The sequence below is a fragment of the Hyla sarda genome, chromosome 4 (genome assembly GCF_029499605.1).
Source record: "Hyla sarda isolate aHylSar1 chromosome 4, aHylSar1.hap1, whole genome shotgun sequence".
NCBI classification, from domain to species: Eukaryota; Metazoa; Chordata; class Amphibia; order Anura; family Hylidae; genus Hyla; species Hyla sarda.
The window spans coordinates 10,143,092-10,167,733 of record NC_079192.1 but is presented as its reverse complement, the minus strand read 5'-3'; the positions used below and the strand labels follow the sequence as shown (position 1 = coordinate 10,167,733).

Below are 24,642 nucleotides of genomic sequence, written 5' to 3'. Positions count from 1 at the left end.
TTCCTAGATGCAAGCAGTTTTGCGTATATCTTAACATCGCAATTTAACAAAGATATGGGGCGGAAATTTTGGGGGGTATCAGGTTCCTTTCCAGGCTTAGCTAGGGCAACAATTAGTGCCTGTTGATTTTCTGTGGGTAATGAACCATGGTCTATGGCATGTTGAAAGAGGTTCAGCATGGGGGTCATCAGAACAGAGGTAAAGGCTTTAAAATATTCATTAGTCAGACCATCCGGTCCTGGTGACTTCCCTATGGGGAGGGACTTTATGGTCTTAGTAAGCTCGTCAATAGTGATAGGGGAATTGAGGATAGCGAGGTGGTCAGGTTGTAAAGAGGGGAGCTTAATTGATGTGAGAAAGTCCTCTATGGTGTCACGTGTCGGCTGAGGAGTATTGGTGTCATCCCTAAGATTATATAGAGATTCATAATAGGTTTTAAATTGGTTTGCTATTTCCTTCGGATGTGTCAGCTTGGCTGATTTATCCGGATTCCAAAGGAAAGGGATTTTTGATTTGGCCTGCCTACGATTAAGTGCGGAGGCTAATAGTTTGCCAGCCTTATTGGAGCAGGTGTAGTAAGTCGCTTTTATTCGCCGCAACCGTCGTTCATGGTCAACAAACAATCTCTCCCTCAGTGTGGTTCTAAGTTCTAATAAACGTGTTTTAAGTGCTAGGGTTTGGCAAGATTTATTGAGGGACTCTATGTCTTGGATATCTTGAAATAACCTATTCAGTTCAGCTGTCCTAGCGGCTTTTAATTTGGAGCCTAGCTTAATGAATGTGCCCCTGATGAACGCCTTATGGGCATTCCAAATAGTATCAGCAGGTGTAGTAGTGCAGGCATGTATGTCAAAATATTCTCTTAGGTCAGACTCCAACACTTGCGAGTGGACGGGGTGGTGCAATAGGAATTGGTTGGTACGCCAAAGGTACGTCAGAGGAACACATGTGGTTTCTTTAATCGTTAGCAGGACTGGTGCATGATCCGACCACTTTATTTGACCAATAGAAGACGTAAGCACATCCAGTAATAGTGCTCTATCCAATAGAAAAAAGTCTAGCCGAGAGTAACTATTATGGGCCGACTAGAAGAAGGAGTAATCCCTCTCGCCGCTATGCTGGGTTCTCCAGACATCAAACAAATCAGCACCATGAAGAATTTTAATAAAATCAGAGGAGCCCGAATGGAACCCCGTAGTGCTATCCCACTCCCCGTCCACCACAGTGTTGAAGTCTCCACATAACAGCAGTCTACCTTCACAGCAGCCTTTTACCCTCTTAAGTATTTTATTCAGAAACCGCCCCTGACCCCTATTAGGAGCGTAGACCGATACAATTGTGTAAAGTATATTATTCAGGGATCCCACTAAGATAATGTATCTACCCGAAGGGTCCTCGATACAGGATTTGAGAGTGAAAGCCACTGAATTTTTAATTGCAATTGATACACCTCTTGTTTTGGAGGAGGCATGAGAATGAAAAATATTAGCGTATTGGGGATGTCTTAGTCTATGAGCGTCACCCTGTAAAAGATGCGTCTCTTGAATACATATAACATCAGCACCTAGTTGTTTCATTTCAGACCATAGCATCGCCCTTTTATACGGACTGTTGAGTCCATTTACATTAAGTGACACAAATGTCAGCACCATGACAACAACTTATCTTCTGCTAAAGATGCATACATCCTGAGCTGTTTACATAACTGAAACTGCAGTACCTCACGGACAGTTGGAAGGCAATCCATCCACATAGAAAAGAACGACAAAGAGCAATAGAACAAAACAAACAAACAGGAAACAAAACAAAAAAATAAAAAGAACCAACGCATAGCATCAGTGTGGGAAAGTCTGCAGTGTACCGCTCCTGCAGACAACTCATCAGGGGACATAGTCTACTTGTGCTAGTTTAGCCAGTCAGACCAGTCCGTGCCATGGATTACTGGTGTAGACTCATTTCACCGATCCCACTGTAGACCATTCCGGGTCTACCCTACTAGGTGGAGGGCGACACGGAGGACCTTCATTTTCTCCCAACAGCTGCCATTTGGCCAGCAACTGCTGACCCTCCTCAACCGTCTTTAAAACATGCAGAGTATTGTCTTTTTGAACTAAGAGACGAACAGGGAACCCCCAACGATACATGATCTTGTTTCTCCTCAGTATGGAAGTAACAGGGGAAAATGATCTTCTCTGCTGCAGGGTGGCGGCAGAGAGGTCCGTGAAGAGAGTGATCTTCCCAAAGTCTCCAGACAGTGGAGGAGCCTTCCTTGAGGTAGCCATGAGCTCGTCCTTAACATGGAAGTAGTGCAGTCTAGCTAGTACGTCCCTGGGGATGTCGTCAGCCAGATGGTTGGGTTTAGGCACCCTGTGTGCCCTATCAATAGTTAAGTCGAGAGGAGAACAATTAGGCAGTAGCTGTTTAATGAAATCTTGCAAGAACTTCTTTAGAGCGGAGGGGGGGACAGATTCCGGCACCCCTCTAAACTTCACATTATTTCTACGGGACCTGTCCTCCAGGTCCGCCATTTTAGCCCGCATGGTAGCCACCTCTGCTTCTAGCTCATAGTGTGCATCAATGAGGGCGTTATGTGAGGCAGCATATTCACCCATCTTTGTTTCAGCATGCCCGACTCTTTGCTTCACCTCCATGAGGTCTAATTGCAACGGTTTTAGCATGGAGGCAACATCAGCATGGATAGATTGTTGTAAGGCAACCAACATGTTTTTGAGAGTAAGACCCGTAATCGGATCATCACTAGTAGGGTGGCTCGCTAGGCAGTCTGCAATACATGGGGCAGTAGAAACACTCACCCCTGGAGCATCCTGAAGTCGCTGGCGCTGTTTCGCTGGGCTTCCAGACAGGGGAGATGCAGGGGCTGAGGCAAAAGCCCTGTCCGCAACCTGATGAGGACTTCCCGCTGCCAACAAGGATCTCCCGGATGGAGACACCGGAGCTTCTGGTGGTGAGGATGGAGGTACCGAGGAGCTTCTGCAAGCTGCACGTGTAGCGGGTAAGTGTGCAGACGGACTGTGGTGACACGCGGAGGACTCCGAGGCCGCCGGAGAAGAAGCGCCATCTTGGGAGTCCAGAGGATCTGCCGAGATGTAGAAATCGGTCAGTTTTCGGAGTTTCACTCCAGATTTCACCCTCTTTCTGTTCCTATGGGACATAGCTGATGATAGGGATCAGGTGGGGTAGCAATTCTTCGCTGTGGACAGTCCACAAGTCGCTGTAGTAGTCGCTCGGGCATGGAGCTCTCAGCCTAAGCTGCCATTTCCAGCAAGCGCCAAGCCACGCCCCCGGCTGAAACCATTCCTGAGCCAGGGGTAGACCCCTCTCTTGGCGTTTTGGCAGAAGAAATCAGGGAAGAGGAAGTGAGACTGGCGATCGAGGGGCTTGCCCCCAAGAAGTCGCCAGGTCCGGATGGCTTAACATCTGAGTGGTACAGGACCTTTAAGGAGTCTTTAGCTCCCCTCTTGACTGAGGTATTCAATGAGTGTCTCTCCTCGGGCACTCTGCCGAAGTCAATGAGGAGGTCAGCCCTGATTCTTCTCTCAAAGGGTAAAGATCCCAGCCGTATTGAGAATTGGAGACCCATAGCTTTTCTCAATACGGACAGGAAGCTTCTGGCCAAGATACTGTTTAATCGGCTGGTGAAGTTTGCACTCCGGCTCCTTTCGGAGGCCCAGCACTGCACTGTTCCAGGCCGAAGCACCTTAAGTGCTGTCCTTAGTGTCAGGGAGGCAGTGGAGCGGAGTAGTGCGGGTTTCTGGAAGGGGTATTTGCTGTCCTTGGATCAGGCCAAAGCATTTGATCGGGTGAACCAGGAGTACCTCTGGTCCGTCCTCCTGAGATATGGCTTACCGAGTACTTTTGTTAATTGGCTTAAGATCTTGTATGCAGGGGCAGAGAGTTTCCCACTGGTGAACGGGTGGTCTGGCCACTCTTTTGGAGTGGGGTCTGGAGTCCGTCAGGGTTGTCCTTTGAGCCCGCTGTTATATGTGTTCGCGATCGATCCCTTCGTTAGGAGGGTGAGTTGCGGACCGTTGGCGGGAGTCAGGATGAGTTTGGCGGAGCCGGGGGCCATCCAGGGGGTAGTGGCGTACGCCGACGATGTCACTATTTTCGTCTCCTCGAGAGAGGGGGTTGATGTGGTGATGTCGGAGGTGGAACGCTACTTGGAGGCATCCGGGTCTAAGATCAACCGGGATAAGTGTGAGAGTCTCTGGCTGGGAGGGGGGGATCCCACGTTTGATCTCCCGGACACCCTTCCAGGGCCCCAAGAATCAGCAAAAGTCTTAGGCATCACATTCGGCCAGGATGATTATCCCACCAAAAACTGGGATGGTAAGCTCCAGGATGCCGCTCAGAAGGTGGACCAGTGGAAGGGTTGGTCTTTGACCCTCAGGGAAAGGGTACACCTGATCAAATTGTACCTGCTCCACTTGTTTATCTATCTGGGCAGCGTATGTATCTTGCCAGAGGCTTACTACACTAGGATCTACAGCCTGTTTTTCCAACTGTTATAGGGGAACAGGATGAACCTAGTCAAGAGGGAGGTTACGTACCGCACGAGGAGACTAGGGGGTTTATCTATGGTAAACCCTGTGGTGTTCTTAACGAACACCTTTTTAAAAGCTAACATCTCAAACCTCTGGTCACAGAGGGCTCCTCCGTGGGTACTCTCCTGCAGGGAATGGTTTCGGCCTTTCTTCCAGGAATGGGAGACAGGAGGGCAAGTGAAGGACCTCCGTACGCCCCATGGATATCTTCCGGCTTACGCTACCCCGACGTCGGTGGGGTCTGGGAGTGTGGGAGATCAGGACCCAGTCAAGGCAGTTCCTTGACAAACGGGTTCTGTTGACCCACTTCCAGAGGCCTCTGGCGCTCAGGGACTGCCCAGGTCGGGATCTCAGGGTGGGGTTGTACCTTTTAAACATGAAAAGGATCCCCCAGAAGTTTTGGGACTTGGCCTGGCGCTGCTTTCAGGGGAAGCTATATGTAAGGGACAACCTGAAGTGCAGGAACTCTGATGACCGGGGATGTCCCCGAGAAGAGTGTGGGGACACGCTGGAAAGCATGGACCACTTGCTGCTTCATTGTCCCTTTAATATAGGGGTTTACAACCAGGTGGGCGCTTCCATCTGCTGGAGTCAACTTGCCGGCCTTACCTATCCGGAGTGGGCTTATGGGGCATTCAGGACACTGGGTGGCCGAGACCGGGGCACTTTATTCTTAGTTAGTTTAGTGGTTAGGTACTACACGTGGAATGCACGGTGTTTAGTGTCGACCCAGCAGAAAATCCTTTCCGAGGTGGAGGTCTGTGGGAATATCACCGGTGACCTCGGGAAGATCAGGTCTTTGGAGTATGGCAGTCTTGGTACCAGTAGGGCTTCTCTCCTGTGGAGAGGGTTTTCTTTTGATGTGCCCTAGGTACTAGATCTTTTGGGTAGAGTACCTTTATTTTGGATAGGGGAAGTGTGATAGGGATAGAGATAGGGTGAGAGTAGGGTTAGCTTTAATGGAGGGACAGAATTAGGGAGAATTGTAGGGGGAGTTAGGAAAAGAGTTAAAAATTATTTTGGTGTATCAAGTCTGCCATCCTTCTTCCTGGTGGTGGGCTAATGCATGTGCACGCTAGCTTTTTTTTGTTTTGTTTCAAGCTGATATGGCATGAAGGGCTTACAGGCGACCAAACTTGGGCCTATAGTGGGTTGTGGTTCAGTGTTTGTTAGTTTGTATGTATAAGTTTGTGTATAAGTTGGTTGGGTGGAGTGCTAGGTGGGGAGGGTGTATTTGTGGGTGGTGGTGTGTTTTCGTGTTTTTTGGGGGACCTGACATGGGTCAGTTAAGGACAGAACTTTGTAAACTGTAGAGGAACGGTATGGACTCTGACCCATGTGCAGGAGGGGTGGTGTGGGTGAGAGCACAGTTCTAGTGTAGGGATTTCCTGTTTTTTTTTTTGTTTGTTTTTTTGTAGGTTTCTGTAAATAGGGTGCATATATTTATGTTTATATACTATATTTTATTAATTTCTATTAGTGATTTTGTATCTATTTGGTTTTGTATCTACATTGTTTTATATTGTCTCATATTATAGTTATGGCAGTCGGACCAGTTGTTGTGTTATGTGTTTTTGTTTATTTATTTATATTTTTAATTTTTATATTTTTAATTTATTTATTTTCCCCTTTTGTTTTGTTTCCCGAGTATGGATGGTTTTGAGTCACAGCCGGGTAGTGCTAATTTTATGTTTATGTTTAAGCCAAGTTGTGCTGTTTATTTTTATTTATTTATTTATTTATTTTTATAATTATTATTAATATAATTATTATTATTATTACCCCCGAGTATGGATGGTTTGAGTTACAGCCAGGTAGTGCTAATTTTATGTTTATGTTTAAGCCAAGTTGTGCTGTTTTTATGTTCATTTTTGGTATGTGTGTCAGTGTGTTTTTGTTTGTTTGTTTTCTTTTTGCTTTGTAAAGCTGGGCTGGCCGGTTAGGCAGGGTTTTGATTTATATTATAGCTGGTTAAGCTTGTTTTTTGTTGTATTGGATAAGTTTTGTATTTTTATAATAAAAAGAGTGTCAGCAGAGAGCACTGTGGTCAGACTGGAAAGAACTACACAACTTCCTCTGTAGTATACAGCAGCTAATAAGTACTGGAAGGATTACGATTTTTTTTTAAATAGAAGTCATTTACAAATCTGTATAACTTTATGTTGATCATAAAAGAAAAAAAAAATTCTACCAGTTTAAGTGCCATTCTAGACAGACCCTTATTCCCTATTTATAGATTCTATAATGACAAGATGGGCGCTTAGCAAATGTGGTACCAAGATTCAAAAAGGGGTCAAAAATTGATCCTGGGAACTATAGGCCTGTAAGTTTAACATGTGTTGTGGGTAAGATTTTTCAGGGTTTTCTGAGAGAAGCTATTCTGGAATATCTTAATGAAAATAACCTTCTAACACAGAACCAACTTGGGTTTATGCAGGATCAGTCCTGTCAGACTAATTTAATCATCTATGAGGAGGTCAGTTAGATATTGGACGGGGAAGAAGCTGTGGATGTTATATATTGGGACTTTTCTAAGGCATTTGATACTGAGCCACACAAAAGGTAAAAACATAAAATGAGGAACCGTGACTAGGGGAGGATATAGGTAAATTGTTAGCAACTGATAGGAAGCAGAGGGTGGAGATCAATGGAACTTACTCTGGTTGGGTGACAGTTACTAGTGGGGACCACAGGGGGCAGTACTGGGTCCACTTCTTTTCAATATGTTTATTAATGACCTTGTAGAGGGATTACAGAGGAGAATTTCCTTTATTTGCAGATGACACTAAACTGGGTCAGGTGATCACCACAGAGGATGATAACATAATATTACAGAGGGATCTGGGGAAGCTGGAGGCTTGGGCACAGACATGGCAAATAAAGTTTATTGTGGATAAATGTAAGAATATGCACTTGGGCCATAAAACCAAAATGTACAATTTGTGCTATATAATAAGTTAAATTATTTAGTTTAGAAAAAAGACGGCTTAGGGGGGATCTGATCACAATGTACAAATATATGAATGGACAGGACAGAGATCTTTCTAGACCGGTATCCATGACAAGGGGGCATCCTCTACGTCTAGAGGAAAGAAGGTTTCACCATCATCACAAACAGAGATTCTTTACTGTAAGAGCAGTGAGACTATGGAACTCTCCGCCACATGTTGTGATGTCTGACTCAATAAACAAGTTCAAGGGGAGTCTTGATGTTTTTCAGCAAAAAATATAATATTTTCAGCATTATATTACATAGTAACACAGTAACATAGTCCATCAAGTTCAACCTATAACCCTAATGAGTCCCTACTGAGTTGATCCAGAGGAAGGCAAAAAACCCTCATACTAGAGGTAAAAATTCCTTCCCGACTCCAAATATGGCATCAGAATAAATCCCTGGATCAACGTTCTGTCCCTATAAATCTAGTATATATAACCTGTAATGTTATTACTCTCCAAAAATGCATACAGACCCTTTTTGAACTCTTTTACAGAGTTCCCCATGACCACCTCCTCCTGGAGAGAATTCCACAGTCTCACTGCTCTTACAGTAAAGAACCCCCTTCTGTGCTGGTGTAGAAACCTTCTTTCCTCTAGATGGAAAGGATGCCCGCTTGTTATAGATACAGTCCTGGGTATGAATACATCATGGGAGAAATCTCTGTACTGTCCCCTGATATATTTATACATAGTTATTAGGTTGCCCCTAAGCCTTCTTTTTTCTAAACTAAATAACCCTAATTCTGATAACCCTTTCTGGGTTCTGTAGTCCTCCCATTCTCCGAATTACTCTGGTTGCCCGTCTTTGAACCCTCTCCAGCTCCACTATATATTTCTTCTACACTGGTGCCCAGGACTGTACACAGTATTCTATGTGTGTTCTGACAAGTACTGTACACAGTATTCCATGTGTGGTTTAACTAGTGACTTGTACAGCGGTACAATTATTTCCTTGTCGTGGGCATCTATGCCCCTATTGATGCACCCCATGATTTTATTAGCCTTGGTAGCAGCTGCCCGGCACTGGTCACTACAGCTAAATTTACTGTTAACTAAGAACCCTAAGTCCTTTTCCATGTCAGTCGTCCCAAGTGTTCTCCCATTTAATACATAATCCCAGCCCGGATTTTTCCTCCCCATGTGCATTACCTTACATTTATCAGTGTTGAACCTCATCTGCCACTTCTCAGCCCAAACCTCCAACCTATCCAGATCCATTTATAACAGTGCACTGTCCTCTATTGTGTTTACCGCTTTACAGAATTTAGTATTATCTATAATGATTGCTACTTTACTCTTCAACCCCTCTACAAGGTCATCAATAAATATATTAAATAGAACAGGATTCAAGACTGACCCCTGTGGTACCTCACTAGTAACTATCGGAATAAGTACCATTAATAACCACCCTCTGTTTCCTATCACTGAGCCAGTTACTTACCCACTTGCACACATTCTCCCCCAGCCCAATCCTTCTCATTTTATGCACCAACCTTGTCAGTGGCACTATATCAAATGCTTTGGAAAAATCCAGATATACGACATCCAGCGATTTCCCCTGGTCCAGTCTGGAGCTCACCTCCTCATAAAAGCTGATCAGGTGACAGGACCGATCCCTCATAAAGCCATGTTGATATGTAGTCATACGCTTATTATTATCGAGATAGCCCAAAATAGCATCTCTTAGCAAACCCTCAAACAATTAACATACAACAGAGGCCTATAATTCCTGGGGTCACCTTTTGACCCCTTTTTGAATATTGGTACAACATTTGCCATGCACCAGTCCTGGGGAACAGTCCCTGTCACTATAGAGTCCCTGAATATTAAAAATAGGGATATGTCTATAACCTTACTTAATTCCTTTAGAACTCGGGGGTGAATGCCATCTGGATCTGGTAAATTGTCTATTTTTATTTTTTTGTAGGCGACACTGTACTTCTTCCTGGGTTAGACAGGTGACCTGTACTTCTTCCTGGGTTAGACAGGTGACCTGTACTGGGGAGTTTACCTTGTCACACTGTATTTCACCTGTCATTTCATGTGCATTTCACTGTGAATACAGTGGAGAAGATTTTGTTTAATATATTGCTTTTTCCTTATCCCCGTTTATAATTTCTTCCTCATCATTTTTTAAAGGGCCAACACTTTCATTTTTGACCTTTTTGTTATTTATATAGTTAAAGAACATTTTGGGGTTAGCTTTACTCTCTTTGGCAATGAGTCTTTCTGTCTCTATTTTTGCACCTTTTATCCTTTTATTTTTTTTACATATTTTACTTTTTTCTCTATAGCTTTTTAATGCTTCTTCACTGCTGTCCTCTTTTAGTATTTTAAATTCTTTATTTTTGTCGTTTATTGCCCCCTTATTCATCCATATTGGTTCTTTTATTTCTGACCCTTTTATTCCCATAAGGTATATACATCTTACAGTGAGAGTTTAAGATATTTTAAAAGTCTCCCATTTAAGTGTCAGTATTCTTGGTTTTGAGTACATTATCTCATTTTATATTGTTAAAGGGTAGCTCCCACCATCATGATTTTTTTTTTCTGTCCCTGCCTATTGCCCTTCTATCCCTAACACCCTCCCTGCCTTTATTTATTTTTTTTACTATTTTTAAAATGGCATTTAGTCTGCCTGGTAGTGTGCTCACTACCAGGCAGACTTCCCCAGCAGGCACCACGTCACTGATGCCTGCTGGGGGGGGGACTTCCGCCCTTAGTTCTCCTAACAGTGTGCCTCCAGCTGTTTCACCACTACAACTCCCAGCATGCCCTGACATCTATTGGCTGTCAGGGCATGCTGGGAGTTGTAGTGGTAAAACAACTGGAGGCACCCAGGACAGGAGTTTCATGGGGGAAGGAGTGAGCCAGGAGCCGATGCGGGAGGGACGGATGCGGGAGAGACTCTTCCTGCCGCTCGGTAAGTAAACCCAAACAACCCCCATCCCCCCCCCCCCGTACCTTGCAGCAGCGCCCCCTATCCCGCTCGTACCTTGCAGCAGCGCCCCCCATCCCCCCGCACCTTGCAGCAGCGCCCCCCATCCCCCCGCACCTTGCAGCAGCGCCCCCCATCCCCCCGCACCTTGCAGCAGCGCCCCCCATCCCCCCGCACCTTGCAGCAGCGCCCCCCATCCCCCCCGTACCTTAGAGCAGCACTCCACGCACCTTGCTGTAGCAGCCAACCCCCCCGCGCCGCCCGCACCTTGCAGCAGGGCCGTCAGCCGATGCGGAGCCCTGGCTGTTACTGCGCCTGCGCAAAATTTCGACTGATGCCCTGCCGGAATCAGTCGGAATTTTGCTGTGACGTCACTCTGCACTGCATTCGGCCACTAGGAGGGCGCCCCCTAGTGGCCGAATTTCAAATTGCTTTTAAAACGTTTTAAAAGCATTTTTTTAAATAAAAGTATATTAGAGATATGTTGTAGTACTTGAGTACTACAACATATCAAAAATTATTTTTCATGACAGTGCCCATTTAAGGCCTTCTCTGAGTTGATCGAACTTTGCCTTCCTATAGTTCATTGTTACAGGTTATAGATGCTATATTTATGGGGATAGAATGTTGATCCAATGATTTATTCTGATGCCATATTGGGGTCGGGAAGGAATTTTACCTCTCTCATGGGGCAATTGGCATCAACCTCATGTTTTTTTTTTTTTGCATTCCTCTGGATTAACACAGTAGGGACACAATAGCGATAGAGTTTGAACTTGATTGTTCTTTATCGACCGTAAGAACTATGCAACTTCTTTTGCCTTCCTCTGGGGCAATAGGGATTTAAGTTGAACTTGATGGACTCTTGTCTTTTTTAACCTTACAAATTATGTTACTATGTTACAGTATATAAAAAAAATAAACCTCTACTCACCTCCAGTGTTCCTACGGTGCCTACAGTGTCCTTATCTGGTTCTCGGCTATGATCCTCTTCCTAAGCTGCAGCGTGACGCTTGGGCCCAGTGTGTCATACCGTAATGCAAACAATCACTGTCCGAAGCAGTACATTACTGCCGCCAGTGATCAGCTAAGCGGCAGTATGACAGACTGGGACCTAACACTAAAAGAAGACACAAATTAGTTTAGGGACATGTTTCTTAACATTCTGGGCATCCTTAGATATGTATTTCACGTCCGGGGTAGGGGACAGTTCAGACTAGTGCTAAAATTATTTTCTCTACCTACTTTGAGGATCCACCCTACATGGCAGCCCTCAAATGGTGACTGGTTGCTACACTAATTTAAGTAAACAGGGGTGTCAAAGAAATCAGACAGGCCAGGGCAAAGACAGTACCAAAACAGCAAAAAAAAAAAAAAAAAGGGTAAATCGAGAAAACAGTGCCATAAACAAGAGGGAAGCGTAATACAGAACAGAGTCAAGACAAGCAAGTGTAAAACCTAGAGGGCTGTGCAGTGCAAAATCAACAGGTAAGGATAGGTCACAAGCGGAGGCCAGGTCGGGTAAAGTCACAGGAGAATGTAACAACACACAGGGGGATTTACCATTTGTGGTGTTTATAATGCTGTTCGTACATCTTAATGTGCCTGTTTTCATCTTGCTTATGTTTATCAAATTATCGCATCCTTAGTCCCAACTATGAATATGTACAGGGTGGGCCATTTATATGGATACACCTTAATAAAATGGGAATGGTTGGTGATATTAACTTCCTGTTTGTGGCACATTAGTATATGTGAGGGAGGAAACTTTTCAAGATGGGTGGTGACCATGGCGGCCATTTTGAAGTCACACATCAAACTTATTGGGAATTTCACAAGAAAAACAATGATGTGCTTGGTTTTAACATAACTTTATTCTTTCATGAGTTATTTACAAGTTTCTCTTTGTTTACAGCCATTGACATGTCGTCGAGGTTAACACATGAGGAGCGGATAGAAATTGTGTTGATGTCTGGTGAACGCAGTAACAGGGTCATTGCAGCAGATTTCATTGCAAGACACCCTACGAGACCACCCATCTCCCATGCTACAGTTAGCAAACTGCTTGCTAAGTTTCGTGAAACTGGTTCAGTGTTGGATTTGCCAAAATGTGGATGCATGAAATCTGTCACTAATGAAGAAACATCAGGGGCTGTCCTAGCTTCATTCAGCAAGAGCCCACAGCGTAGCACTCATCACATGTCACTGGAGAGTGGCATTGGTCGAACATCCCTTCGGCGGATATTAGCTACTCACAAATGGCACCCTTACAAACTCCAGCTACTGCAGCATCTCAACGAGGATGACCCAGATCGGTGCACTGAATTTGCAGAATGGGCAAAACAAAAATTGGAACAGGACCCTCAGTTTGCGCAGAAGATTTTGTTCAGTGATGAGGCAAACTTTTATGTGAATGGTGAAGTTAACAAACAAAACCACCGCTATTGGTCTGACACTAACCCACATTGGATAGACCCCTCCAAGACTGTTGGAACACAAAAATTTATGGTATGGTGTGGTATATGGGGTACAAAGATAGTGGGGCCATTCTTCATCAATAGAAACCTCAAGGCCACTGGATATGTGAAATCACTACATGATAATGTGTTTCCCTCTTTATGCACTGAAGCTGGCACGTTCCCTGAGTTTTTCCAACAAGATGGTGCACCACCACATTATGGGTGTCAGGTCTGAGCATTCCTAGATGAACAGTTTCCTGGAAAGTGGATTGGTCGTCGTTAGCCAGTTGAATTGCCTCCAAGGTCTCCTGATCTGACCCCCTTAGACTTTTATCTTTGGGGTCATCTGAAGGCCATTGTCTATGCTGTGAAGATACGAGATGTGCAGCACCTGAAACTACGGATACTGGGAGCCTGTGCTAGCATTTCTCCTGCGGTGTTGTTATCAGTGTGGGAGAAGAGGGCTGAGGTGAGAGGCCACAGGCCTCTCACCTCAGCCAAGCCAGAAAACCCTGCTCTGTACTGACGAGGGGCAAACACCCTGAAACAGCTGTCAGCAGATGGGTCCTCTTTCCATCTGGAGAGAGTTCTGGCTTGGCATTAATCCCAATCAGTTCTGAGACTTCTTAACTGGAGCCGGAGCTGCTTGCAGAACACACTACCTGTGAAGGTGGTGTGATGAGCTGATTTGCATATTTTTGTACCCAGGAACCCGCGGAGTGCTATATGGCCTACTTGAATCTCTGTTACACCAGAAGTGGTGTCCTCTCCCTGAGGAAAGTACTGACCCCGTCTATAAAAAGTAAAATATGTACACCACTGTTCTACAAGTATGTCAGGCAGAGGCTTAAATTCATCAGGCACAGGCAGAGGTCGCAGCAGAGTAGGCGTGTGTGGCAGCCGGAGTCTCAGCGAGAGGTCTTAGCTCCCGGTGTCAGCTAGCAGTCGTGTCTCGACCTGCATCCCAGCAGCCATGATTGATTGATTCACTCGGTCATCCACTTCATCCCAAGTGACATCCGACACCCCCAGTCAACAATCGGTGGACTCCTCAAACACAACCCTCAGTTGGCATGTTCCTCATGCTGCTGCAGCCACATCCAGGCTCTATAATTGTGCCGCCATATGGTCTCCTCATGCTGATGCTGCCACCTCCAGGCTGTGACAGTCTGTGAAACGCGTTGCATCATGTGTGATCAAACTGAGTTCCTTTCCAGTGGGTGTGCCCAGCGCCTCTCACTCCCATCGCAAGTTTGGAGGAAGCTATAGAGCATGGTATATTATAAATGTGGAGCTGCTGCAGGCACCTATACTATACATCTTTTTCCATAGTTACACTTTGTGGGGTGTAACTTTATGTGGTAAGCACCACCCTTCACACATCTGCTTACGCTTGTGAGTGAGTGCCAACTGCTGAAGTTACTACACAGTATATCATAGAAGAAGTTCTTTGGCACAGGACCTCCTCAGTTATGCAGAATAAAAAATAAACTTTTTTTTATCTCTATATTGAAGCCATATACAGTATATTGTAAAGTTTTATAAATAAATAATCCCGATTGTTAGAATCTGCTAATGATTTATTTTTATATTTCTTCATTGATCAGAACCCTGTAGACTCATCAGACGATAGCATAGATATCTCCGGAGGGTTCTTCTAGCTGGTCCCTTGTCTTCATCTTGTAGATAAATATCGGCAGGTAATGCTTCATATTCAGGGGTCTGGTGGTCATAGAAGCTGACGCTGCTCCTGTGTAACATTGTCCTCCATCCCCCCCAGAGACCTGAGAGCGAAGAGAAGAGATATTCATCCGAAAATGAAGAATAAGGAAATATCTGATGTAAGTGACATTTATATAACATTACATGAGAAAGATTTCTTATAGGTGACTGGAAATGTCTGAAATATTATACAATCTACACAGATCAGCCATAACTATAAACCCACCATCCACACATTGTGTAACCCCTCCCATCACTGACACAGCTCTGACCCATTGAGGTCCGGACCCAATAAGACTACTGAAGGAGTCCTGTGTGTCTGCACCAAGACATCAGCAGTGGTGAAGAACATCCAGCAAGACCGGACATTTTTTAGAAGCTCTGATCGGTCATCTCTGGCTCGAATCTATATTGATAAAGGGATGGCCGATTTAAAGAGTTGTTTTTTATATTACCTTTGAACAATGAAATCACTTTTAGAAAAAAAATTTAAAAAATTGCGTGGCCATATTCTGACAGCTATGATTTCTAAAAAATGTTCAGTTTTGTGTGAGGCCTTGTTTTTTGTAGGATGAGCTGTACTTTTTTTTTTTGTAGAATTTTTGTGGTATGATAATGGTGGTTATGATCATTTTCATTACACTTTTTTGGCAAGGTGACCAAAATTTGCAATTCTGTTGTATTCTGGATGAATACCATTAAAGTTTCATATAACTACATAGTTCATACAGTTGAACCCATGTCCTTATTGTGTCCCTACTGAGTTTATCCAGAGGAAGGTAAAAAAAAATCCATGAGGCTGATGCCAATTGCCCCATACCAGGGGAAACATTCCTTCCCAACTCCAATATAGCATCAGGATAAATCCCTGGATCAATGTTCTGTCCCTATAAATCTATAACCTGTAATGTTACATATTTTCATAAAAAACATCCAGGCCACCCTTGAATGTATTTATTGAGTCAGACATCACAACACCATGTGGCAGAGAGTTTCATAAGGAGATTTGGTTATAATTCATGGCAACACTTGGATCCTTACCAGGTTTAAGCTGTCAGGGCACCATGGCCTATTGAGTTGTATGAAGCCAACAAGAATGGGGAGAGTAGTTCCCAAAACAGTTTATAAAAATTTTCATTTTTGACGCCTATGGTGACCAATTCAATCTTTTCCCTATATCTCCACTAAACCCTTTGTTAATGTAATAACTTAGTATGCTCATTGGTGACAGGTCCTTTTAAAGGAACCTTAGTTATGCACCAACAAGAGTTACTTGAGACATATCTTTAATGTCTTCTTGACGATGGACGTAAAAGTACGGCACGATGCCTGGTACTTAATGCACCGCACTATACATTTATATCATGTATTGCCTGAGGTCTAAAAACCAAGAGCACAAGTTGCACTTGCTTCATAGATAGTGAATGATGGCTGATATCAGCAGACAGCACACACCGTCAATGACTAACATCAGCGATCACACTGATGTCGGTCATTTAAACCCTTAAGTGCCTCGATCGGGTACCCGACATTTGTGGCACCTGTCAGATGCCTGATCAGCACCTCTGCAACATGTTTTTGGTGAGTTCATCATTCCCTATGGCCGCTGGAGGCCTTCACTAGGCTTCTTTGCCTGCCACAAGCCCATCTGCTGATAGGGTCTACCTCAGACAGATCGTACTAGCAGAGCATTGATATAACTGATCAGTGCTATGCAATATATGGTGGCTAACTGTGGTGATGTGTCTAGAATAAAGTTTGTGATGGTAGGGTAGCATTAACTCCCACACTCCAAGGGTAGTAGCTTCCAGTGTCAGCGCTGAGGTAATAATGGCCACAGAAGCAGGGTTACGGAAACTACTACATTTTACTCAGGAACTTGCAAAATATACAGGAACAGTTCAACAGTCAGTGCAAAGTTCACTGGAGTTTGTTGCAGGGATAACAGTTGCTTCAGGGCTTTATGGGACTTGTAGTCCTCGCTGACTAGCTAGCTTTCTTTCTCCTGTTATCCTTTTCTTTGCTAATGGGATTCGTGTGCTCTCTTGGCTCTTCTCCCCGTTGCAGATTTGCTCCTGACTGGAATGGACAACCTGGTTGGCGGGATCCTGTGAAGGGTGTTGTTGCCCTGGAATAGATTAGTGCTGCAACTGGATTTCCTTAGGCCTGTCCTCATGTGCTGAGGAAAAACCCACAGCAGAAATCCAGAGGTGACCTCTACTCTCCTCTCCTCCTGAGCACTGACTGTACTTACTCCGCCCTGTCTAGCAAGACTTGGGGGAGGTAAGGCAGCAGCCCTGATTGCCTGAATCAAACATGTGATCCCTTCTGCATCCTCCTACCCAAAGAAGTTAACCCCTTAGGGCAATGACAGTGTATATCACATACACCTGAGCAGTAGGCCTGCAGAAGACACACTCAGTGACATCCACCTGGCAGTTCAGGAAGACAAGTGTATTCCGCACCTGGACACCACAATTACATAGCATAGATGAGTATAATCAATGATTGCCACTAAAAGTCTCTTAGAGTGTAAAAAACAAAAATACAAATATATATATATATATATATATATATATATATATATATATATATATATATATATATACCGTATATACTCGAGTATAAGCCGAGTTTTTCAGCACGATTTTTCGTGCTGAAAACACCCCCCTCGGCTTATACTCGAGTGAACTCCCCCACCCGCAGTGGTCTTGAACCTGCGGACTTCCAGAGGTTTCAAAACTACATCTCCCAGCAAGCCCGGGCAGCCATCGGCTGTCCGGGCTTGCTGGGAGTTGTAGTTTTGAAACCTCCGGAGGTCCGCAGGTTGAAGACCACTGCGGCCTTCAACATCATCCAGCCCCCTCTCACCCCCTTTAGTTCTGAGTACTCACCTCCGCTCGGCGCTGGTCCGGTCCTGCAGGACTGTCCGGTGAGGAGGTGGTCCGGTGGGATAGTGGTTCCGGGCTGCTATCTTCACCGGGGAGGCCTCTTCTAAGCGCTTCGGGCCCGGCCTCAGAATAGTCACGTTGCCGTGACAACGACGCAGAGGTGCGTTCATTGCCAACGTACTTCTGCGTCATTGTCAAGGCAACGCCTCTATTCCGGGCCGGAAGAGCGGAGAAGAGGCGCCCCCGGTGAAGATAGCAGCCCGGACCACCTCCCCACCGGACCACCTCCTCTCCGGACAGCCCTGCAGGACCGGACCAGCGCCGAGCGGAGGTGAGTACTCAGAACTAAAGGGGGTGAGAGGGGGCTGGATGATGTTGAAGGCCGCAGTGGTCTTCAACCTGCGGACCTCCGGAGGTTTCAAAACTACAACTCCCAGCAAGCCCGGACAGCCGATGGCTGCCCGGGCTTGCTGGGAGTTGTAGTTTTGAAACCTCTGGAGGTCCGCAGGTTGAAGACCACTGAGGGCGAATGATGAGAAGAGGATGATGAAGGGGGGGTGTGGGGATGATGAAGGGGGGTGGGGATGATTACAAGGGGATGATGAAGGGGGGATGTGTGGGATGATAAGGGGATGATGAAGGGGGGATGTGTGGGATGATAAGGGGATGATGAAGGGGGGGATGTGTGGGATGATAAGGGGATGATGAAGGGGGGATGTGCGGGATGATAAGGGGATGATGAAGGGGGGATGTGTGGGATGATAAGGGGATGATGAAGGGGGGGATGTGTGGGATGATAAGGGGGGGATGTGTGGGATGATGACAAGGGGATGATGAAGGGGGGATGTGTGGGATGATGACAAGGGGGGATGTGTGGGATGATGACAAGGGGATGATGAAGGGGGGATGTGTGGGATGATGACAAGGGGATGATGATGAGGATGTTAATGACGGGTCTGGATGATGACAGGGGGGGATGAGGTATTTCCCACCCTAGGCTTATACTCGAGTCAATAACTTTTCCTGGGATTTTGGGTTGAAATTAGGGGTCTCGGCTTATACTCGGGTCGGCTTATACTCGAGTATATACGGTATATATATATATATATATATATATATATATATATATATATATATATATATATTTTTTTTTTTTTTTTTCAGCTAAGCTCTTAGCTAACATTTGGCCCCCCTTTTTATTCATAAAAACCACAATGCATCCTCCATGTTTTTTTCCATGAAAATTCCAAGTATTAAACCACCCATAAATTAGTAATCAATATATTCTAATCGCACAACCTGCTGTAAGAAAACTGTATTACAAGTGCTAATACTAATTGTTGTAGAAAATCCAGACTTGTAATAAGATTCAGCGTCAGTGGTGTCAGCCCGGGATAGTGAATTCTTAAAGGGGTACTCCGCCCCTGGCATCTTATCCCCTATCCAAAGGATAGGGGATAAGATGTTAGATCGCCGCGGTCCCGCTGCTGGGGACCCCAGGGATCGTCGCTGCGGCACCGCGCTATCATTACTGCACAGGGCGAGTTCACTCTGTGCGTATTGACGGGCGATACAGGGGCCGGAGCAGCGTGATGTCATGGCTCCGCCCCTCATGACATCATGGCCCGTCCCCTTAATGCAAGTCTATGGCAGGGGGCGTGACGACCACCACGCCCCCTTCCCATAGACTTGTATTGACGGGGGCGGGATGTGACATCATGAGGGGCGGAGCCGTGATGTAACGATGCTCTGGCCCCTGTATTGCCCGTCATTACGTGCAGAGCGATCTCGCTCTGCGCAGTAATGATAGCGGGGTGCTGCAGCAGCGATCCCCGGGGTCCCCAGCAGCGGGGGATAAGGATAGGGGATAGGGGATAAGATGTCTAGGGGCGGAGTAACCCTTTAATAGTTGAAAAAACACAGTGATCTTGTAACACTGTTTCTCCCACCAGCTTCAGGAAGAAAATCCTCCCTGCTACTGTGGGTTATCTTTATTTATGCCTAACAAAAGCGAGGGTTTACAAAGCCACTCCCACATACAGGATGGAGCCATGCCCATACATACAGTCAGCATTAGGTTTCAAGTGATTCAGCCTACAGAAGAAATGACACACCTCCATGTGTCATCAACAAATCACCACATCTGCAGCTATGGTGCCCAGCCGAAAACACATGAACCTACGCCATATCGCACAATATGAAGGCAATGTGACAACTTAATATTTCCACAACACTAATGTATCTGTGCCCGGACAGGCACTGCCCTATTTATTTCAATGGCCCGAGCAATGGCACAATTGGTATACATATGGAAAATTACCCAAATGTAGTCACTATCTGACTATGCTCGGGCAATTGCAATGAATGGGGCCTGTGCCTTTCCAAGCATGGATATGTTGGCATGTCATTTTGACAGTTTCTGGATGTATCTGTGCCTCGGAGGTACAGATTGAGAAATGCATCAAGATTTAGTCATATGTCTTATGATATGATTTCTTTTGGATTTATAACACACATTATACCTACTGCCTAGATCTACATACAGGAGAACAACAGGACGGAGGGCACAGAGTTCCTTCTCTTAGGATTTCAGGTCAGTCGAGGTTTAAGACTTTTCCTGTTCTGTCTGTTCCTGGTGATATATTGTGGGACAATATGTGGGAATCTCCTGATCATCACCCTGGTGTCCACCAGCAAGAACCTCCACACCCCAATGTACTTCTTCATCTCACATCTGTCCATCAGTGACATCTTGGTTACTACTGACATTGTCCCCAACTTGTTCCACATCCTTCTGAATAATGGGGGCACTATGACTTTTATTGGTTGTATGACTCAATATTACTTCATGTGCTTTTCAGAACTGTCTGAATGTCTTCTCCTGGCTGTGATGTCTTATGACAGATATGTGGCCATCTGTAATCCTCTCCGTTACTCCTCTATCATGACAAGTGGACATTGTGTTATACTGATTGTCATCTGTTGGCTCATTGGGTTTTTTGTTACTTCAATTTACACCATAACAATAGCAAAGCTAAACTTCTGTGGTCCCAATGTCATTGACCATATATTCTGTGACCTTGTTCCCTTACTAGAACTTTCCTGTTCTGAAACATTTATAATTCACTTAGAGCTTTATATTACAGGCATTCCACTTGTCTTTATCCCAACCACCATCATTGTATTATCTTATACTTATATAGTTTTAGTAATCCTAAGGATCTCATCCAATATTGGTAGACAGAAAGCCTTCTCCACCTGTAGCTCCCACCTCATTGTGGTCTCCATATTCTATGGAACGTTGTTCGGTGTTTATGCTATCCCAACAAAAGGCCGAACACTGACCATGAGTAAAATTTTATCATTCCTATATATTGTGTTCACTCCTTTGCTTAATCCGATTATATACAGTCTGAGGAATGAAGATATTAAAAAAGCCGTAGAGGAAATGAGTTATGTGGTAAATCATCTCCGATAATCTACACAGATACACATCAGATTGTAGACCACATCTTGTGGGGACTGTTGTTCCAGAACCTTGTAGAGTGATGCATCAAGTTATAATGTTCTCAGGTTACAATATTTTCACCATGTGAAACTATGCTTGATTTATCCGTATTAGTTTTCTTTAATTCTAATTTTTTCCTTATCTTTGAATTACATTTACTGGCTTTTCATAGAGTTATGGTGTTGAGATACAATAGTTTCAACATACAATTGTCATCCCGGAACCAATTGTAACTTGTGGGACCATCAACACCTTCAAGTTTTTGGGTAATTATTAGTATGCCCTGGTGTTCTCTAGACTTGCTGACTGACCTTACCAGTAAGGGATGGAAACCAATATGCCCTATATTCATGGAAGAGTCATATATGAAGTGTCGGGGTAATAACTCATTTATGAAATATGAATAATTATGGTCAACAGAAATATTGAAAATATTATGACCGCTATGAGTTGCCAAAAATATACAAACAATGCAATTCACCATATCTGGGCCCGACTATTTTCTCAGATATAGAACTTGTTTGCCAGACCCCTTGGCTTCTGTCAAAATTTTTCTTAAAATAGATAACACCTTTGCACACATTCAAAGGAATACACATTTCTAGAGTTACTGTGATCTTTCAATGAACTTCACTTAGGCCTACTTACTTGGGGCCATCTGCTAATTCATACAACATGGTGGACACTTTGCCATGTTTCATCTTTCATATTTTAACATCTGATTATATCGGTACCAAATAACCCGACATAATCCCCCCCATTTCAATATAGTCATTTCAATTTCAGAGGATGACTACCGTATTTAACGGCGTATAACACACACTTTTTAGGCTAAAATTTTTAGCCTAAAGTCTATGTGCGTGTTATACGCCGATAAGCTGCTGCAGTTCAATGATTTAAAGCGGGCGCTTTAAATCAATGAACTGCAGCGGCTTTGCAGGTGCAGAGACAGCCAGCGCTGCCGGCTTCTCTGCCCTTGCCTGCCCTGGGGTCTAGAGCCCTGCAGCCGGCCCTTCTCTCCCCCTGGCTATCGGCGCCGCTGCCCGTTCTCTCCCCTTGACTATCGGTGCCGGGGCAGCGGCGCCGACAGACAGGGGGAGAGAAGGGGCAGCGGCACCCATTGCCGGCGCCGCTGCCCCGTTGCCTTCCCCCATCCCCGGTTGCATAATTACCTGTTGCCGGGGTCGGGTCCATGCTGCTTCAGGCCTCCGGTGTGTGTCCCGTGCAGTGCATAGCAACGATGCAGGATGCCGCTGCCCCTTCTCTCCCCCTGGCTGTTGGTGCCGCTGCCCCATTGCCGGCACCGCTTCTCTCCCCCTGGCTATCGGCGCCGGCAATGGGGCGCTGGCACCGATAGTCAGGGGGAGAGAACGGGCAGCGGCGCAGATAGTCAGCGGAAGAGAAGCGGTGGCAGCAGGGCTCTAGACTCCAGGAAAGGCAGGGGGAGAGAAGCGGGCAGCGACGGCCTCTCTCCCCCCCTGCCTTTCCTGAGGGTGTATCGGGGTATACACGCGCACACACACGCACCCTCATTTTACCATGGATATTTGGGTAAAAATTTTTTTTTACCCAAATATCCTTGGTAAAATGAGGGTGCGTGTTATACCCCGATAAATACGGTATATTGAAATACAAAGAGAGGGCTTATTACTCCAAATCATTATAGATTGAAGAGTGTCAACTTAGTGTGTACTTTTACAACACGTGTCTAACACACAAACTCTATGGTTAGTGTACTTCACTTCAAGTATGTTACTTTTCTTGTATTAGTAATTAACGTGCCAGTTCATAGAACATAGATTGTTATTAAAAAAAATAATAATTTGATGACCACTGTAGAGAGAAAATAATTTCGTCATATACTTTCTGGAAACGTGTCTCTAGTTAAACTATTTCTTTGGTCCTCCTAATAACATTGCTGCTGAATTTAAAACTCAAAGTAATGGCTTCCTTGCTTGTCCAATATTTGGCTACTCGAATTTGCAAGGACATATGTCCTTATGTCTGCGATCTTGAACACTTTTCATATTAAATCTCCGTAATGCGATGTACTTTGGATGCGGCTGATGAATCTCTTCTTATCCCTCCTGGATACATCATGGATACATCTGGGTTGGCTCCGACTGGACGTCTCTTTAGTCTCGGTTAGCTCTATTCCCAGGCTCTCTCGGTTAAGGATAAAAAGATGTTTTAGGATTCCGCCATCTGTCCATCCATCAACACGTGATAGTGTGTCTCCATCTTCAATTTTTGATGTTGTGATGTTCAGTTCCAGCTCTTGCCATCTTATGGAAACATCTGAATTATCCATGGCACAGGGCACAGCTACTTTGCTTCACTGTCTTTAAAGGTGTACTCCAGCCCTAAGACATCTTATCCCCTATCCAAAGCATAGGGGATAAGATGTCTGACAGCGGGGGTCCCGCCACTGGGGACCACCACAATCTTGCATTCAGCACCCACCTCTTTGAGCAGCTTGCCGCGCTGCCAGCTCACAAACTGCCGGGTGCCGACCACGGGGCCGGAGTATCGTGACGTGACGACTCCACCCCAGTGTGACGTCATGCCCCACCCCAGCTATGCAAGTCACCCCCCCTCCCATAGACTTGCATAGTGGGGGCAGGGCGTGTCGTCTCACAGGGGCGGAGTCGTGACTACACAATACTCCGTCCCCATGGTCGGCCCCTCCCATAGACTTGCATAGCGGGGGAGGGGGGTGACTTCACACGGGGGCAGAGTCATGACATCACAATACTCCGACCCCGTTGTCGGCACCCGGCAGTTAGTGAGCTGGCAGCGCGGCGTGCAGCTCAAAGAGGTGGGTGCCGAATGTAAGATTGCGGGGGTCCCCAGCGGCTGGACCCCCGTGGTCAGACAAGTTTAGTTAGTATTCAATTAGCAATACATTTATTATTAGCATTATTTAACTTGCTACTATCAATCAAATTAAGCAATTAGTTTCACTGGACACTCCTGTCTCCGCTATATTAAATTAACTTTTTCTTTCCTCTTTTAATTCACCTCATGAATTAAAGATATCCATACAATGGAGTGGAGAGAATTTCCCTCTCCCATGAGGTTTGACCTTTCCTTCAGCTCTGCGACGTTTGCAGAGAAGGTGACATGCACCTAGGACTGAGGAATGTGCACCCCCTCCCAAACAAGGTGGGCAAAGTTATGGGGGCTCACAGCCTTTGAACGCCGCGTCTAAAGGGTTAATATCGCCCGGCACCGCGATCAGTGCTGCGTGCTATTAGCCATGGGTCCCGGCCATTGTTAGAGGCCGGGCCCGACCCGCTATGATGTTATGAATTGCCAAAAATATACAAACAATGCAATTCACCATATCTGGGCCGACTATTTTCCCAGATATGAGTTCTTTGAAGTAGTGGTAGAAGTAACTAGAGATGAGCTAATCTACAGTTATTCGATTCGTTACAAACTTCTCGGTTCAGCAGTTGCTGACTTTAGCCTGCATAAATTAGTTCAGTTTTCAGGTGCTCCAGTGGGCTGGAAAAGGTGGATACAGTCCTAGGAGAGTCTCCTAGGACTGTATCCA

General features: G+C 45.2%; 1 protein-coding gene across 1 annotated transcript; it reads left to right on the top strand.

Annotated features, from left to right (window-relative positions):
• Positions 1-14,779: 14,779 nt before the first annotated feature.
• Positions 14,780-21,053, top strand: LOC130367240 (olfactory receptor 1009-like). Its single transcript, XM_056569645.1, has 2 exons — positions 14,780-14,803; positions 20,109-21,053. The coding sequence occupies exons 1-2, from the start codon at positions 14,780-14,782 to the stop codon at positions 21,051-21,053; spliced, it is 969 nt and encodes a 322-aa protein (XP_056425620.1).
• The last annotated feature ends 3,589 nt before the right edge of the window (positions 21,054-24,642 follow it).

What these genes read in the sequence shown, in the direction of transcription:
- LOC130367240 (XM_056569645.1), top strand. Translation starts at nt 14,780, where the DNA reads ATGAAGAATAAGGAAATATCTGAT. An exon ending in AGAATAAGGAAATATCTGAT is followed by an intron (nt 14,804 to 20,108) that starts GTAAGTGACATT and finishes CCTACTGCCTAG; the next exon opens with ATCTACATACAGGAGAACAA.